General features: G+C 43.2%; 1 protein-coding gene across 1 annotated transcript; it reads left to right on the top strand.

Annotated features, from left to right (window-relative positions):
* The first annotated feature begins 881 nt into the window (after positions 1 to 881).
* KLF6 (Kruppel like factor 6) lies at positions 882 to 9,956 on the top strand. The gene is made up of 4 exons (XM_032099756.1): positions 882 to 1,382; positions 4,257 to 4,830; positions 6,555 to 6,678; positions 7,096 to 9,956. The coding sequence occupies exons 1-4, from the start codon at positions 1,281 to 1,283 to the stop codon at positions 7,145 to 7,147; spliced, it is 852 nt and encodes a 283-aa protein (XP_031955647.1). The 5' UTR covers positions 882 to 1,280; the 3' UTR covers positions 7,148 to 9,956.
* Positions 9,957 to 15,686: the final 5,730 nt, after the last annotated feature.

Genomic DNA, 15,686 nt, shown 5'->3' with positions numbered 1-15,686 from the left:
CGTGGTGTCCATTCATGCAAAGATCACTCTCCATGAGAAGCTCCAGGACCATCATCCAGGGTCCAGATGCTTTGAGACCCAGCTCCCCTTCCAAGGTGTCACTGAGGCCTCCCTAGCTGTCCCTCCGGGCACAAAGGACAGAAACATCCGAACTCTCCTGCTCACGGGAAAGCACAACCCAGGGCAGCCCCAGCGCCTGTGGATGTTGCTTTGCAGCCTCGCGGGGAAGGTGCTTTGGGGAGCTCACAGTCAGCCTGCTCACACGGGACACCCCCTGCACAGGCCGAGAAGGGGTCACGGTTACCCCTGGAGAGACGAGGCACCCCCGCACAGGCCCGGGGGGGGGTCACGGTTACCCCCGGTCAGACGGGGCACCTCGGCACAGCCACGGCGGGGTCCCGGCTACCCCCGGGCAGCCGGGACGCGCTGGTACACCGCGCCGAGGCCCGGGGCTCACGGCGGCCCCCGTCACACGGGACAGCCCGGCCCCGCAGCGCCCCCCGCGGCCAACGCCGGCAGCGCCGCGCGCCCGCCGCTCCCCTCCCCCGCGCGGCCGCCCCGCGCGCGCACACCGCCCCTTCGGAAAAAAGCAGCCGCTGCTTCCCCGCTTTATATACCCTGCTAAAAATAGCCTGCCGCCGGGCCGGCCAATCAGGAGGGGGCGAATTTCGAATCGGGCCAATGGCGGGAGCCGTCACGGCCGGGCTCGGTCACGCCAGGAGGAGCCGCGATGTCTGCGGCGCGGCGATTGGGCGGCCCTGACGTCATCGGCACGCGGGTCGCGGGGCGCGCGGCGGGGATTGGGCGGCGGCGGCGGGCGGCGCGCCGGGATCACGCGGGGCGGGGGCGGGCGCGGGGGCGGGGCGGCGGCGCGGCCGGGCAGAGCTTTGAATAGGGAAGTTTTGCGGGGGGCTCCGCTCGCAGAGTCCGCGCCGTGTTTGCAAATATTGGGGCCGCTCCTGCGCCAGGTCCGCCGGCCGCGGGAGGGGGGACAGCCGCGCGCCCGCCCCGGGAGACGTCCTGCCCTGCTGTGCGATTAAACTTTGCATGAAACTTTGGGTCTTTTTTCCTCCCCGAGCTCCTCAAGGAATTAATATATATCTCTCTATATATACAATTTTTTTTTTTTCTTTTTTTCATCTCTGGAGGAAGGGGGGGGGGGCTTGGAAACTGAGAGCAGAGGTTGACACCCCCCCGCACACACCCCGCAACCCCTGCACATAAAGGAGGCATCTGTATTTTTGGTAACCAGCACTGACTTTGTTGTTGCAACTTGAGACATGGATGTTCTCCCAATGTGCAGCATCTTCCAGGAACTCCAGATTGTGCACGACACGGGTTACTTCTCAGCCTTGCCGTCCCTGGAGGAATATTGGCAACAGGTAAACGAGGATGTCGATGTTGTTGTTGTTGTCGGGGATTTTTTTTTTAAGCCGTATTAAAGGATAAAGGATGAGCGGATTTAAGAAAGAAAAAAAAAAAAAAGAAAAAAAAATCAAGCCCAAGTGTCAGCGAGGAGTTTGGGGAGAATTCAGCACAAATGTGTAGAGATGTTTTGAAGCAGGTGTTTCGGCTTTGAGCAGACGGCTGTCTGGGGGGAACAGTCCCGAGGCGGATGGAAGGAGCTGCGCATCCCCGTCTCTCGTTGTTTACCGCCGGCGCTGCCGGGGGCTGTCAGCGCCCGCGGCCGCTCCGCTCCGCAGCCGCGCGGAGCCGGCGCTCGCTCCACACCGAGTCCTGGCAAAAGTTTTGCGCTTGTACCAGGTCCAGACTCCACAGCTGGGTCTTGTCATCCGAGCTCCCTGCCTTGGCCAAGGGCTGCTTTGCGCCCTGTGCTGTGGGTTTGTGCTTTCTTTTTTTTTTTTTTTTTTTTCTGCTGGTGTTGGTGTTTTTTTGTTTTGTTTAATTTTTTCCTGCAAATTTATACTATTATTGTTTTTGTTCCTGGCGAAGATGGGGAAAAAGCCCTCCAGGAGTGTCGGTACACATGTCTGTGTATGTGCATGTGTAAATACATGTATAGAGCGTGGCTGTTCCCAGCGCAGGGAGCTTTGTCGAGCCCGTGAGTTGTCAGTCATATGACAGCGATCCCCTTGTGCTAATTGCCCTGGCCGGGAAGGGAGAAGAACGGAGGCTCCTTCCCTTTAATGGACATATTTTTTTCCCCCCTTTTTTTTTTTTTTTTTTTTTTTTAAATCCCGTTCTCTCCTTACTGTGATGCAAGCAGCGGGCTGGCAGGGTCTGACAGCCGTGCGGAGCTCGGGGCAGCGCGGCCGCCGCTCCGCTCGCTCCGCGGCGGGGGCTGCTCAGCCCGGCCACCGGATCAGATACCTGCTGCCTTTGCAGAAGGACCGAAGGAGCCTTTCCCAGAAGGTTGAAATGCAAAGTGTTACAACCTTCACATGCCTACTAATTGTATGCAATGACTTTTTTTTTTTCCTCCCTCCCCCCGCTCCCCTTTCAGAGCGGCAGCTCCATAGTACGTGATTGAAATGGAGCTAAGTAGTTTCCTTCAGGCATTCGGGCGCTTGGCGAAGCGCCAGCCCTCGTTCCCAGTAGCCTTCAGAGGCATTTAAACTCGGAGAGCTTCACTCTGCTCCCCATTACTAATCTATCTAATGAGGAATTTAAATTAGCCGGGGATATGAAAGTTTAACAAGATCTTAATAAATGCTTTTTTTGCTTGTTTTCACGGAAAACCAAAGCACTATTGTGCTGTCTCTGTAGAAACCCTTTTTGTTTTTAGCAGCGTTGCAACCCAGTTCCCTAATTACAGACAGATACATAAATACCGTGTGCAACAGTGGGTTTGGTTTTGGGGGTTGTTTGTGGTTCTGATTTTTCTGTCCAATTTTTCCCTACACTCCGAGCCTGACCAGAGCATGTGACCCCGTTTGCTGGAGCGGTGCTGGGGGAGAAAAGAGGCTGCTCCCATGGCGGCTCTGCTCATGGGCAGATGGAAGGGGGCTGTGAGGGGAATGTGTGGCATTTGGGACCAGGTTTTGCTACCGGGCTTGGAAAATATGATCTAGCTAAAATAAGTCGCGTTTGATTTGGAAACTTGGTGTGTCCATTTTCTGTGTAAAGCTTCCATATGGCTCGTTTCCTATAGTGGAAAGAATAATCCCAAAACATCAGCTTGTTGCCATAACAGTTCATTTTTTTTTTTTTTTTTTTTTTTTTCCTCTGAAAATGGCTAGAAAGTCAGCAGGGTGAATTGAAATTGAAACCCACAGTTTCACCCATTTGGGGTGGTTTTGTTTTTTGTTTTGTTTTGTTTCATGGAGTCGAGGGGAATGTGGTCGGGGGTAAGTTGTCCATGTACTGTTACATGTACATTTGCAGAGTACTTTCTTGGCAGATAGTCATGGTTTTAAAAGGAAGTCTCCTTTGGCATTTCGTGAAAGAAAGAGATGACTCATACAGTTGCACTCTTGGCCAGTAGATAAAGTTCTTGTTCATTGTGGGACTCCCAGCAGGACCTCAGAGTAATTTCCCGTGTCCCATCCTATAGAACAGTACATTTCTATTCTGGAACTTTTTTCCTCCCCTCTCCTCTGTTGTTGAAGTTCTCCACGTTCATCTGAACATGCATGGGAGCAGTTTGAGTTATGTGGTGTGCATGCCAGTGCGCTTGGAAATGACATTCTTTGAAAGTCGAGTGTGCTGTGTTCTCATGCACAGGAAATGGGAGGATGTCTGCTGCTCCATTGATGTTCCCAGAAGACAGGCCGGCAGCTCCGCAGCCTTGCTGAAATGTGGCTTTGTTTTCTGACGCAGAGTTAGGGTTTTTACTGGGTGTCAGAGCACATTGTATTCGGTTGGGTCCTTTCAGCCTCATGATTGTGTGAGAGAGATACAAAACAACTTGAAATTAGTCAAGGTGCAGGAGCGAAGCGTGGTTATATGTTGTGGTTCTCTATGGTCGTTTTCAACATCAGCCTACTGAAAACACAGATTTTATGATGAGAGTGATGATAATTTGACTGAGTCATTAGAATGCTATTTTGGAAACCAAAGCTGACTTGCACCTTCAGCTGTGTGTTTGAACTCCTGCCCAGGTCTCGAAAACTGATTTCTTTTCATCGTAACAGTCACCTAGTTACAGCTTGAGGAGCCTTTAATTTGTTTTGAACCTAGAAACCTCAAATCGAACGTACTACATTCCTGCATGCTTTTTGAAGTGTAAAATAATTTGGTTTATTTTTAAGCAGGCCTGTAACTTTTCTCTTTATTCTTACTTCTCTTTTACGTAGACATGTTTGGAGCTGGAACGGTATCTTCAGAGTGAACCCTGTTATGTTTCTGCATCTGAAATCAAATTTGATAGCCAGGAGGATCTCTGGACCAAAATTATTCTGGCACGTGAGAAAAAGGAGGAATCTGAACTGAAGAACACATGTGTCCCGAAAGAGGACAATCTTGCTAGTCAGAACTTAGAGACCAACAGTTTGAATTCTGATGTGAGCAGTGAATCTTCAGACAGCTCTGAGGAGCTCTCACCCACGACAAAGTTTACCTCTGACCCTATAAGTGATGTTTTAGCCAGTTCAGGAAACTTGAGTTCATCTGTCACTTCCACTCCCCCTTCGTCTCCTGAGCTGAGCAAGGAGCCTTCTTCCCAGATATGGAATTGTACGCCGGGTGAGTTGCATTCACCGGGGAAAATCCGTACCGGTACCACTGGAAAGACTGCAGAAAAAGGTACACCCTCCAATGGTGACACCTCTCCAGATGGCAGAAGGCGTGTTCACAGGTGTCATTTTAACGGTTGCAGAAAAGTTTACACCAAAAGTTCACATCTGAAAGCACATCAGCGCACTCATACAGGTTAGTAACCCTATGCTTCTTAAGAGCTGGCAGCTACTGTAGGGATACCCCTTGGTGGTGGTAGTGGTGTCACAGCATTACTCAATCACTGGGTGGTAGCCCAGGTTTGGAGAGATGATGTAATAGTAGCAGAGGCTTACCAGCATGGACGACATCACTTCCTCATTCTCTTCATGAGCCAGGGCAGTTGGTGGTGGATTAGACTGCTGTCATAGCAAATAGGAGCTACTTGTCTAAGCAGGCAGTAGTTGGGAAGCTGCAGCAGCATGTGGTCTTCAGGAGCAAAGGTCCAGCCAAAATAGGTGCCAGGCCTTTCATGATGATTATTTCTAAAGTAAAAGTGAGCTATGACTTTATTACTAAAAAAAAGGGATGTATATGCAAACATCGGTCAGATCACTAAATACTCTTTAAGAACTTGTTTTTATGCTTCAGACCACATCGGGTCTATTTTATCAGACATACCAAGGCCTTGATTATATTAAGTATAGCTATATTTGTAACTCGTTTAACACTTTAATGTGTGTCATCAGCAAAAAATCTTGGAAAGCCCACTGTATGGTGTTGTCCTTCTGACACATCTGCCCAACTGGACTTAAAAATGCGCGATCTACTGTATAATTTGATGCCAAATTACTGAGCAACAGCATTTTATTGTTATGAAACCTGAACTAAAAATAACAATCCTGTGTATTATTGGGAAAGAAAGTGAGGAAGATAGACACTTCAGGGCTTTTATAAATATTTTATGGTTGAACTAGCGTGCTGATGTGCTTGTTTGAGCATTATTATTTGACATCTCTTTATGACAGCAGTTAGATGCATAGAGCTGTGCCTTGGCTCAGTAGTCATGGCTTAATGTGAGGAGCTGGTTTGGTGTTCTTGGTGTACCAATGCAAATACCTATATGGATGGTTGTTTTGGTTTTTTTTTTCCCCCTAAGATGTGGGAAAGAGAATTCAAGGAAAAGATTCTATTTTCACTCGTGCTCAGCATTTTGTGGCTTTTATGGGAAGTCTGAGCAAGCTCGGATGCTCCCATTGTCATGCAGAAGTCAGATAAAACAGGATTATTTCAAGAGCAAAAAACAACTTCCACTGAAACCGTGGTTGTTGAGCAGACATAAATAGCTGCCAGACTCAGAAGTATTGCAGAACTGGTGTTCTGGTGCTGTCTGGTTGAGAACGTTCCTGTGAATGGAAGTGGTATTTCTTGAATGCTGAAATAGCAGTATTCAAAGCGGTATGCAGGCTTTTCCAAGAATAAGTGGCTCAGCAGAAAGGAGGTTGCATGTTATGCAGATGAGTGAGTGACAGAGGACTTTGATGCAATACAGTAGCCTAATTGCATTTTGGAGCCTAGCTGTGCTGTCTTTAATCACCTTTGTGAGGTGAATGGTACCTGTTTGGGAGTAAGCCTGCCATTTATGGATGAACAGGAATGGTAGAGGGCTGGATTCCTTTGTTTCCTGGAAGCCTGTTTAATCACTTTTTTTTAATTAATATTTTTCATAAGAGTGAGATTATTTGATGTGCTGTTGCAGCAAGATAAGTAGGAATCGTGGGTGAATTTTGTGAGCCTTCTATGCTTACGTGTTCTGAAGCATTCAGATAGGTTAAATAAAATTGTCTGTCTTTGGGGAAGTGCAGGAGGTTTACATAGAAAATGATAGAACCTGTCTTTGAATGAAGTCATGACTAACATGTAATCTGCTTTCTTTGTAGGGGAAAAGCCTTACAGATGTTCATGGGAAGGGTGTGAGTGGCGTTTTGCAAGAAGTGATGAATTAACCAGACACTTCAGAAAGCACACTGGTGCCAAGCCTTTTAAATGTAGTCACTGTGACAGGTATGTGACTGAAATGCACCCTTTTAAATAGTTATTTTTAATGCTTGTTGGAAAGCCAGTCTAGGCTGCTTTTTGCTTGTGTAGGAATTATTTGGGAACATAACTGTGTCTGGTAGTTTTAAGGAACTACTGCATATTTAGACTAGAAAAACCCTTCCATTTGACTGATCGTTGGGAAGTGGTTTGTAGCCTGATCTTGCAGATGAATGTTGAGAAGTCCACAGTCCACCCCTCTGCAGAGCTCCTGGGTGCCCAGAGACACCTTGAGTACTCCTGTGTATCCCGGGAATGCCAAATCCCTCCTCCACCAGCTGTGTTTTGGAGCAGCAGAGCAAGGGGAGGTGCCTCAGCCCCGCGTGTCGCGTTGCGTGTGCCGGCGGCCGTGGGCTAACGCACAGCCTCACTCTTGCCTTGCAGGTGTTTTTCCAGGTCTGACCACCTGGCCCTTCACATGAAGAGGCACCTCTGAATGGGTCAAGAGGTGAATCCTGCGGGCTAAGAGGCATCAAGGTTGAAGAGCCTTGAGCGGAGGGATGCGTGTTCCAGCCAAAGCATGCCATTTTGCACCCTACCCAGTTGCCTCCAGGACCTCACTTCCTTGAAGGTCTTTTGAGGGCTAATAAGTCATGTAAGAACGGCATAGCAACCGCGGTGCGTGATGTTTGGGATTTCCTGGACTCATACACTGGTATCTAACCTTCTGAGTGGCTCCTAAGCCTTTGCCGTGAGCATGTGCACTGAGAATGTTAATGATTGGGCGACTGTATGCGATGAGGATCTCTTGATGACTGTATGCTGAGGCACATTTTTTTTCTTGTGGTTGTTTTATAACTGTAAGAGAAAAAAAATAGTCTGAATGTCTTGTATGTGAGGAATATCTTGTGAGATGGGACGACCACCAATCATTTCCAAGGGGTGGGGGGAGGGGTGTCTGCACCTTTTTAGAGGGAAAACCTGAGAGGGGAAAGGGGGGAATAAAAAGAGTCAGGATGCCAGAATGGAAATGGGGGACCTCCCTGTTCCTGTGTGAGAGGAGCTTTAGGTGTCTGGTGCAGCTATTAAACGTGCAATGTGTCAAGTAGCTTGTTTTACTTGCTACAGAGCTCATTTGTAATCCATTGTATAAGCTGTGTATTTACAAATGTAACACAACTATAACTTTTCATTATAATACAAAGGTTATTGCATGGTTCTGGGGAACTATATGCTTTTCCATTCTTTAATCAGGACTGCAGTTTTGATTCCAGTTAAGAGCAGCTAAAATACAATTGGTCTAATGTTACATAATGTATGGAACATGAATAATTTTTTTGTTGGGTGGATAAAACCACTATTGGTTAGAAACTGATTTTTCTCATGCAGCTAATTTTTCTCTTATTTATGCCTTGAGGACTAACTTCTGGTTTTCTAGCTGTTAATGCACTGTTGACCTTAATAATGGTGCCTTATGCAAGTGACCTTCTCTTGCAGGGGGTCTTATACAGGGGTATGGGTGATGCATGCTTTATTAAGGCTCTCTTTTCACCTGGCATTGTACTGTATCAAATGTATAATATGAGGGGAAAAAAAGGTTACTTCCAGGGTCCTCCTTCACAAAGACAAATATAGAGAAAAGTCATTCATGTCAGTACAGTATTTGTTTAACTTAGACAATTTGACTGTGTTACAGTATAATGCATATGCCAATTGAATACCTGACCAGTTCTGCCACCTTGAGACTTTTTTTATATTGACCTTGCACAACAACTGTGTATATACACACCCCAACTGTACTTAATATGTCCAGTTTTCATACATATTAAAGATACAGAAGTATTAAAAGATGTATTTGCTTAAAAGGCACAAGTTTCACATCTATATATCTAGCTATCTGTTGGTCATACAGAAAGAAACTATATTACTTTTTTTTTTAAAAGTGGGCAGAAGAATAATTGTGTATGTATATTTGTGTGTACAGTCTGTGTATGTGTGTATATATATAGATAATATATAAATATTTTTTTTAAAAGGAAAAAATTAGAACACATAGCTAGAAAATGCCACAGCCCATCAAAATATTCCCGCTCTCCCTTCCCCCCCGCAATACGGTCATTAAGGAGACAAAGAAATGAAAGATACAGTTAATTAAAATCTAGCATTTTTAGAGGCTTTACCTTTAGCTTAATGGTATGCTAAAGGCTTTGTTGGCATTCAGTCCTTCTCAGACTGCTGACTGTGTTTTGTAGTTATTAGGTTGTCTGGAATAGCGTATCTGTGGCCATTTAAGAATGATATGAACCGAATATTGGCATGCTAAAAGAATATTAGCTGTGTGCAGAAGAAGTACACTCGGGTTTTGGCCTTCCAGCTTACTGGAGGACCTGTAAGTGAGCTAGTCGTTGTGGTGGTTGAGCTCTAATTTTACATAGTTCAGCTAAAATAAAGACTGTTTTTTCCTAGAGTAGGTATAGTCTGTCCAAAACCAGTTTTGTTTTGTTTTTTTTAAACCAGCTCACTACAGTCGATGCAATGAAACATGTGACCTGTTTCTTTTACTATTAATTATCAGTCTTGCTTACTCTGCTAATATTTTGGTATATCTTCCTGGAAATGTATGTAGATAAGTGGTTTAAAAAAAGTATATGCAAGTGATCTGGTTCTATGGAACACACAGGCTTAAATCATTCTCATTTCATTTTTGGTTTAAATTGCCTGAATATGCACTTTTTTTTTCTTCCCCCAAACAGACAAAATTTTCCAGAAGATGGATTTCTATTTACGATTGGGTTTTGTTGTGTTTTTAACTCCTTGTTTGCATTGTCCTTGGCTTAGCCGTAATTCTTATAAACAAGAAATTAAAAAAAAAAAAAAAGAAAAGCAAAAACAAACAAACAAAAAACCAACCCCAAACAAAAAAGAAACTTGCACTGGCTTGTCTCAATTGTGAAATACCATCAGACTTGTGTGGATGGGGTGGGGCTGTGTGCCATATGTCAAATGCCTGTAATTTTCTTAATAAGCAAGTACATTTTGTTCAGGTGATAACTGAGCCTCAATCAAGCTGAAAAATAAAAAAAAATAAAACATTTTTGCTTGAAATTTAAGAAGAAAAAGTTTCTATTAGTGAAATTTCTTTTTTTGTTTTTGAAGCACCCTGTTATCTAAAGAATCTCTTTGTAAGATTTTTGTAAAAATTTTGTTTTACAAGATTTTATTTGAAATTGTTTTTTGCAAGATTGTTATATTTCTGTATGAATGTATTTTTTATTGGAATAACATAAAAAGAAATTCTTATCAGCATCATGTGTCTGTTTTCATCTTTCTCCTCTCTAAGTCCTATACACCAAACAATGTCAAGTACTATGTTGCTGCTTTGTCTTCAGTCCCTCCTGGTCATGGGTACAAACACCTTTGGGTCAGGTCACTTTGTGGAAGACAAACCCTGTTGGGAAAATAATTTTGGCAGTAGAAACTAGAAGTTCTTCCATATCTGAAAAGCTGCTCTTGACTCATGGTTTGTCTCAGCGGAATAAATAGTTAATGTGATTGTTGCTGCAAGACTGCACTTCATTTCAAATCGTTTGTTCTGGAGAGGTGAATGCACATGGGACGAGTTTGGCGTGTGGGAAAGGAGGTTCAGTGGGCATTCAAAGGGAAGGACAAAGACAGAAAGGGCTGCAGGCAGGCACCTGTCCTTGACAGTGGCTGCAGAATGTGGACTTTGGAGCAGCCTGGTCCATGGGGAAGCAAGCCCAAAACCTTGAGGTGCAGCTGTGGGAAGGAACTGCATGAGATCTGCCTGCTCCAGACACACATCTGAGGCTGCTGTAGGGCTGACCTGACCCATGTGGTTGTGATGACCTTCAACCAGTTGAACACAAGCCTCTCTGAACCACATTCTTTCAGAGCAGTGGCTCTTCAAAGCATGTGTGGCATGCACCCTGGCTCGGGACCCATGCAGAACTTGTTTGATGTTGCCTTGTGGCTCCTGCTTCACTCATGCTGGTGTTAAAAGTCCCTCAAGCATTGGGTAAAAACATTGGCAAAATGGCAAAGTTTTATGCTGAGAAACTGGCTTTGAACATGTGAATTCAGTTCATGTTAACGTATCCTGGATATAGATGATTTAGAAATAGTCTAAAGTGATGCAAAAGAACTGGAACAATAAATACAGGTTGAGGCAGAAGCAATGTGGAAAAGGGAACCTTGCCACCTTCCTCAGTCCTGCAGTGGACTAGTAAATAGACATAATGCCCCATTAGGCATGGCAGAAATGGTAATTTAAGCAAATTAATGATCTGCAATGGGAGGGGTACATTAAATTTTACTGCTGGTATGATATTTCAAACAATGAAATGCAGTAGTCTTCTGGGAAACTTAAAGTTTCAATAGAAATAGAAAAGGCTACTGAGGTTTAGGGATTGAGATATTTTGCCTTCTCATGTAGAAATGGGAATATTTTTAAAGAACTGAGCTTGACCTCCTTGGAGATTCTCCACCCAAAATGTTCAGTGGGTGTGTAATACAGAACAAGGATTGGCAAATTTTTCCTGTTTGGTGTGTGTCATCTAGGGCTGTGTCATACTCTCCCTTAAAAAAAAAAAAAAAGTCTGAAAACTCCTTTATTAAGGATGTTATTGAGATCCCACTTTTTTTTTTTTTATTCTCAGATTGTACTGAAAAAAACAGCAGTGTGTGCAGGAAAAAAAGTACTGACAGAGCTATTGGGCAACAAGGAAACTACAAAGCAGAAAGCAATAGTGCATTTCAACATGCACATCTACTGCAGGTTTGCTTAATTCTGGATTTTGAAATGCAGAGCAGAGAGGAACAGACATGAATTTGAGGGTGAAGGAGTCAGATTGCTGAGGTATGGACATGGTTTAGTAGCCTCTGCAAGTTCCAACGGCTTCAGCTGAGGTTAGAAAGGTGAAAAGGAGGACAGAGCCTGTGAGCCAACGTGTTAGCACAGAGGTTAGATATGGCATGTTTGTGCAATGGTCAAGATAAAACGTTAAAATCCCAAAACAACCCATTTGGGTGTTTGTTTTTTTTATCCTTTTGAGCGTGAAAAATCCAGGCATACAAGTGGTCAATGCAAGTAGGGCGTATCACAGTTTACCAACTTATTTGAACAACTGTTTATTATAAATACAGCATGACTTTGAAGTTCACAATAGACAAATGATTGCTGTTTTATTAAATTGGATGTTCATATTCTTTAGAAGTTACTGATTGTCTCCCCTTCAAACCATATCACAGTTTGAAATAGACTGAATCTGGAATTGTGCTTGTTAAGGCATGTTGAAAACAAGCTGTATTTTATTCTTTCCTCTTTAGGAGTTGTTAATGGTATCTCTGCTTTCATGTCTATCTTTTACGTCTTCCATTCTTCCCAACTACCTGAGCATTTGCTCTTTATTTTCTTTAATTGCTCTGAAAGCTCTGAGAAAAAAACAACCTCTGTAAATCACACAAATAGCAGCTGCAAAACTTGAAACAAGGAGAAGGAAGAACACTATGGCTATTGTTTCAAAAAGTAGCTGAGTGTTCTTTATGCAGCACCAAAGGAGTACGTGACCTTACATATTCACACAACAGGGAGACAACATTTGATAAGAGGAAAGCTTCATGATCCATCCATTGGAGGTCTCCTCAGCCTTGTCTGGAGAGTAGAGTTCAGGTAGGCTGAAACAGTAAGGGGAGCTCTCACTGCACAAGATTGTATGGGGGGGACACAGGTAAAAAAGGTTTCCCCTCCACTTTTTAAAGAATGAAAGGCCTGGTATTTCTTCCTTGTTCCTCCATTTCTTCAGAAATTCCTTGGAGAAAAAATGGCTTAGATAGGAAAAATCTGCACTGTTTCTTCCTCAAGCTTCTGCAGATTTGTCCCCTCTGGTAGCATTGGTTTATAGACTCAGCAACAATACCAGTACTCCAGTTCTTTATTTCTGGTGACAAGAGGTTACCAAGCAGCTCGTACTTCCACAGAAGTCTGCCTGCTTTTGCCTCATCAAATGGGGCTGTGTAGCCAAGAGGCATTAACAGGTACTTCTGAAATAAAGCCCCTGACATGGCAAGAAACTCTGCTGAGATTATACAGTCCAAAGCAATGGTATCTTTATATTTTTTCCCTTTAGCTCTTTTACCTCCACACTGGCTGTTTCATCCCTTATTCATGGTCCTTAGATATATGGCATTTATTTTTGATCAAACCTGTAGCAATACTGTCTCATAACCATTTGAGCCCGTACATTTAAGGGAGAATGAGCAGACAGAGTATTGCTTTTGCACACAGGTCTACAGAGGTTTAATCAGTCTAGGATTCATTGGAGCTGCCCTGGGAAATAAGGGTTTGCAGGTTCATACATTAATATTGCGAGGCCTTGGTCAAAAGCTCGTTTAAGTCAAGGAGAAATTCCTCACTGAATTCGGCTTGCTCCAGACACAGTCATTTTTTCATAGAGCTGAACCTGAGGAGAAAGTACATTTGAAATCCATTCAGAACCAAATTTTCACTCAATGACATTTATGACTCTATTTTGTCCATTTCCTGTTGAACATTTGATAGCTGGAGTTCACAAATACAAGCGGTGCAAAGACGATCTTTCTTTTAACAGAAGTGTGATTTTTTTCCCTCCTGAAATTTATTTTTGATTGCAGACTGATGATAAACCCTGTAATTTGTTCTGCAGTTTCACTTACACAACAGCTACATAATAATTTTGTAAGTTATAGCAGTGACTATTTTGAACTGCGATGGTTTCAATTGGAATGCTTCATGAAGTATTAGCTGAGGAATTATTAACTGGAGAAATTAACTGGATTTGTAGGATATCATAGCAACAAAGGTGGCCTATGGCTTTAAAAAAAATTGCTGCATCAGATATGAGCCAGCACATTTTGTTAAAATGGAGAGAAACTATTCAGAATTTGCAATTGAAGCTACAGATTGGTTGTGTTCCTGAAGTATAGGTTTATAATTTGTCACAGGAAAATAACTCCATAAAGCAAAACCGCTAAGGTGTTTTAAGATGATCTATTATGTAGAGGTGTCTAGTACAGCCATTTTGGATCGGTGTCATGATAGGAAACAGATGGTATATATGTTTATGTTTAACATTTAAGGAGGTATAGAAAGCAATTGGGAGGTGATGTATTTTGTTAATGGGCAAGTAAAGCCTCATCTGTACAATTAAAATACAATGTAAAAAACAAGCAACATTTTTTCAGCACGAATGAGGCAATGCAACAACAGCTTAAGTAGATTTATTTTACTTGTTTCACTTTAAATAATTTTAATGAGAAATTCTCTAAATGTTTTTGAGCGGAGATAGAAAGTAATCTGGTAACCACATGTCTCGATGTATGCCAAGCTGTTCTTTAACAGCACTTTCTTTCAATACAATATAAATTTAGCTGGAATTAGCATTGCTGAATATTAGTCCCTCAGTGCCTTACTTGCTAAACCTCCATATTCTTTTTATTGCCTCTGTGCACTTCAGAAGCAGAGTGTGTGGTCAGTTCTGGACAAAGGCAAATTATCTAATGGGGCTGGGGTGAATTCTGTAGCAAACAGCTCGGTAATAATTCAGGAAGGTTGCAGATCTGCACTGGATACAGTAATATATTTTTCTTGTAATGTGCTACCTTTTGGATTTGATACTGAATATATCAAAAATCTAGTTATGCATGCAAAGCTGTATTTTTCTGAGTTTTATGTACTTCACCTTACACATGCAGTAGTATGTTTTTTCATTTATAAGATTTATCTTTGAACATGCACCAATATGACTAATGCTCATTTCCAAGCTCTGCTAGGCAAGTTACTCAGTCTTCTGGGGTTTACTTTATTTGTTTTTGCTAAGTATGAAGAGGACATTGAGGGCAACTGGATTTTAGTAGATCCTCACTGTAATTAATTATTCATCAGCAGTAGAAGTATTAGCAGCAGCAGTCAGACATGCAGAGGAGGCTGAGATCTTGCTGTTGTGAACCTTACAGGGAGAGAGGCTCTTCCATTCAGGTTCTGCCTAATTAGGCCACGACACATTTGGAATTACCCACATCCAAAGAGAGAGAAAGTAGTTTTACAACCTGTTCTGATGATCTCAGCATTTTTTCTTTTTCTGGTCAGACAGATAACCCTGGTGATATTATAATATCCATGTTATAATTCCATTCAGTCCCCCTGTCTGTCACAGATGGATTAACTCTGGACTCATTCTCCCCAGGATGGGAAATCCCCATGCAGAGCATGGGCTTCCAACACATTTTAGTGGGCATTTTTAGGTGGGACTTTATAATGCCCACCCCTGTCTCACATAATTATTTCTTATTTCATAATTTTGTTTTCTATTTCTAACTTCCTTCTGGCAATAACTTTGGTAAATTCTATGTGAAATTATTTGGGTCTACTGATATTTCTTCTTAATTTGAAAAATTGTTCAGAATTAATCTTTTATCCCATAGATAGAAAGGAGTAAATAAGAGGTGTAATAATGTTATAGTATTAATGGGATTTGAGCCTTGGTAGGAAATAGATGCATTATTCATAAGGATTGATGGTCTTTAGTGTCCTAGCCGCCCCTTATGGGGCTTTGGAGGTATTAGACTGGTCACTGGAGAGAGGGTTGCTCTAATGCTCAATAAGCTAGACTAAAAATATCACTAGAATTATAAGCAAAAAACTAATCAAATCCTAAATATAAATGCGATGATACAAATCTATCCCCTAGTTATCTCCAGAAACCACCCTGCCTCAAAGGGTTGTCAGTGACTTGCCCCTTATTATCTTTAATCAAGCAGAAGAGAGAGGCATTGAACGCCACAGTGGGTCTGTATAACAAGGCACTGCAGGTGAAATCCATAGCCTGTGCTTCCCGCTATCCATGTGCTGCCGGCCAGCCCCGGCTCTGCCAGCCAGGGAGAGGGCAGCGAGGAGACAAAGGGATGCAGTGTTTGCACAGGGCCTCTGAAGTCCTCTGTAGCTTCTCCTAATTTCCATCTCCGAATGCTTCATCAGGCAA

The sequence above is a fragment of the Corvus moneduloides genome, chromosome 1 (assembly GCF_009650955.1).
Source record: "Corvus moneduloides isolate bCorMon1 chromosome 1, bCorMon1.pri, whole genome shotgun sequence".
NCBI classification, from domain to species: Eukaryota; Metazoa; Chordata; class Aves; order Passeriformes; family Corvidae; genus Corvus; species Corvus moneduloides.
This window is presented reverse-complemented; position numbering and strand designations above follow the sequence as displayed.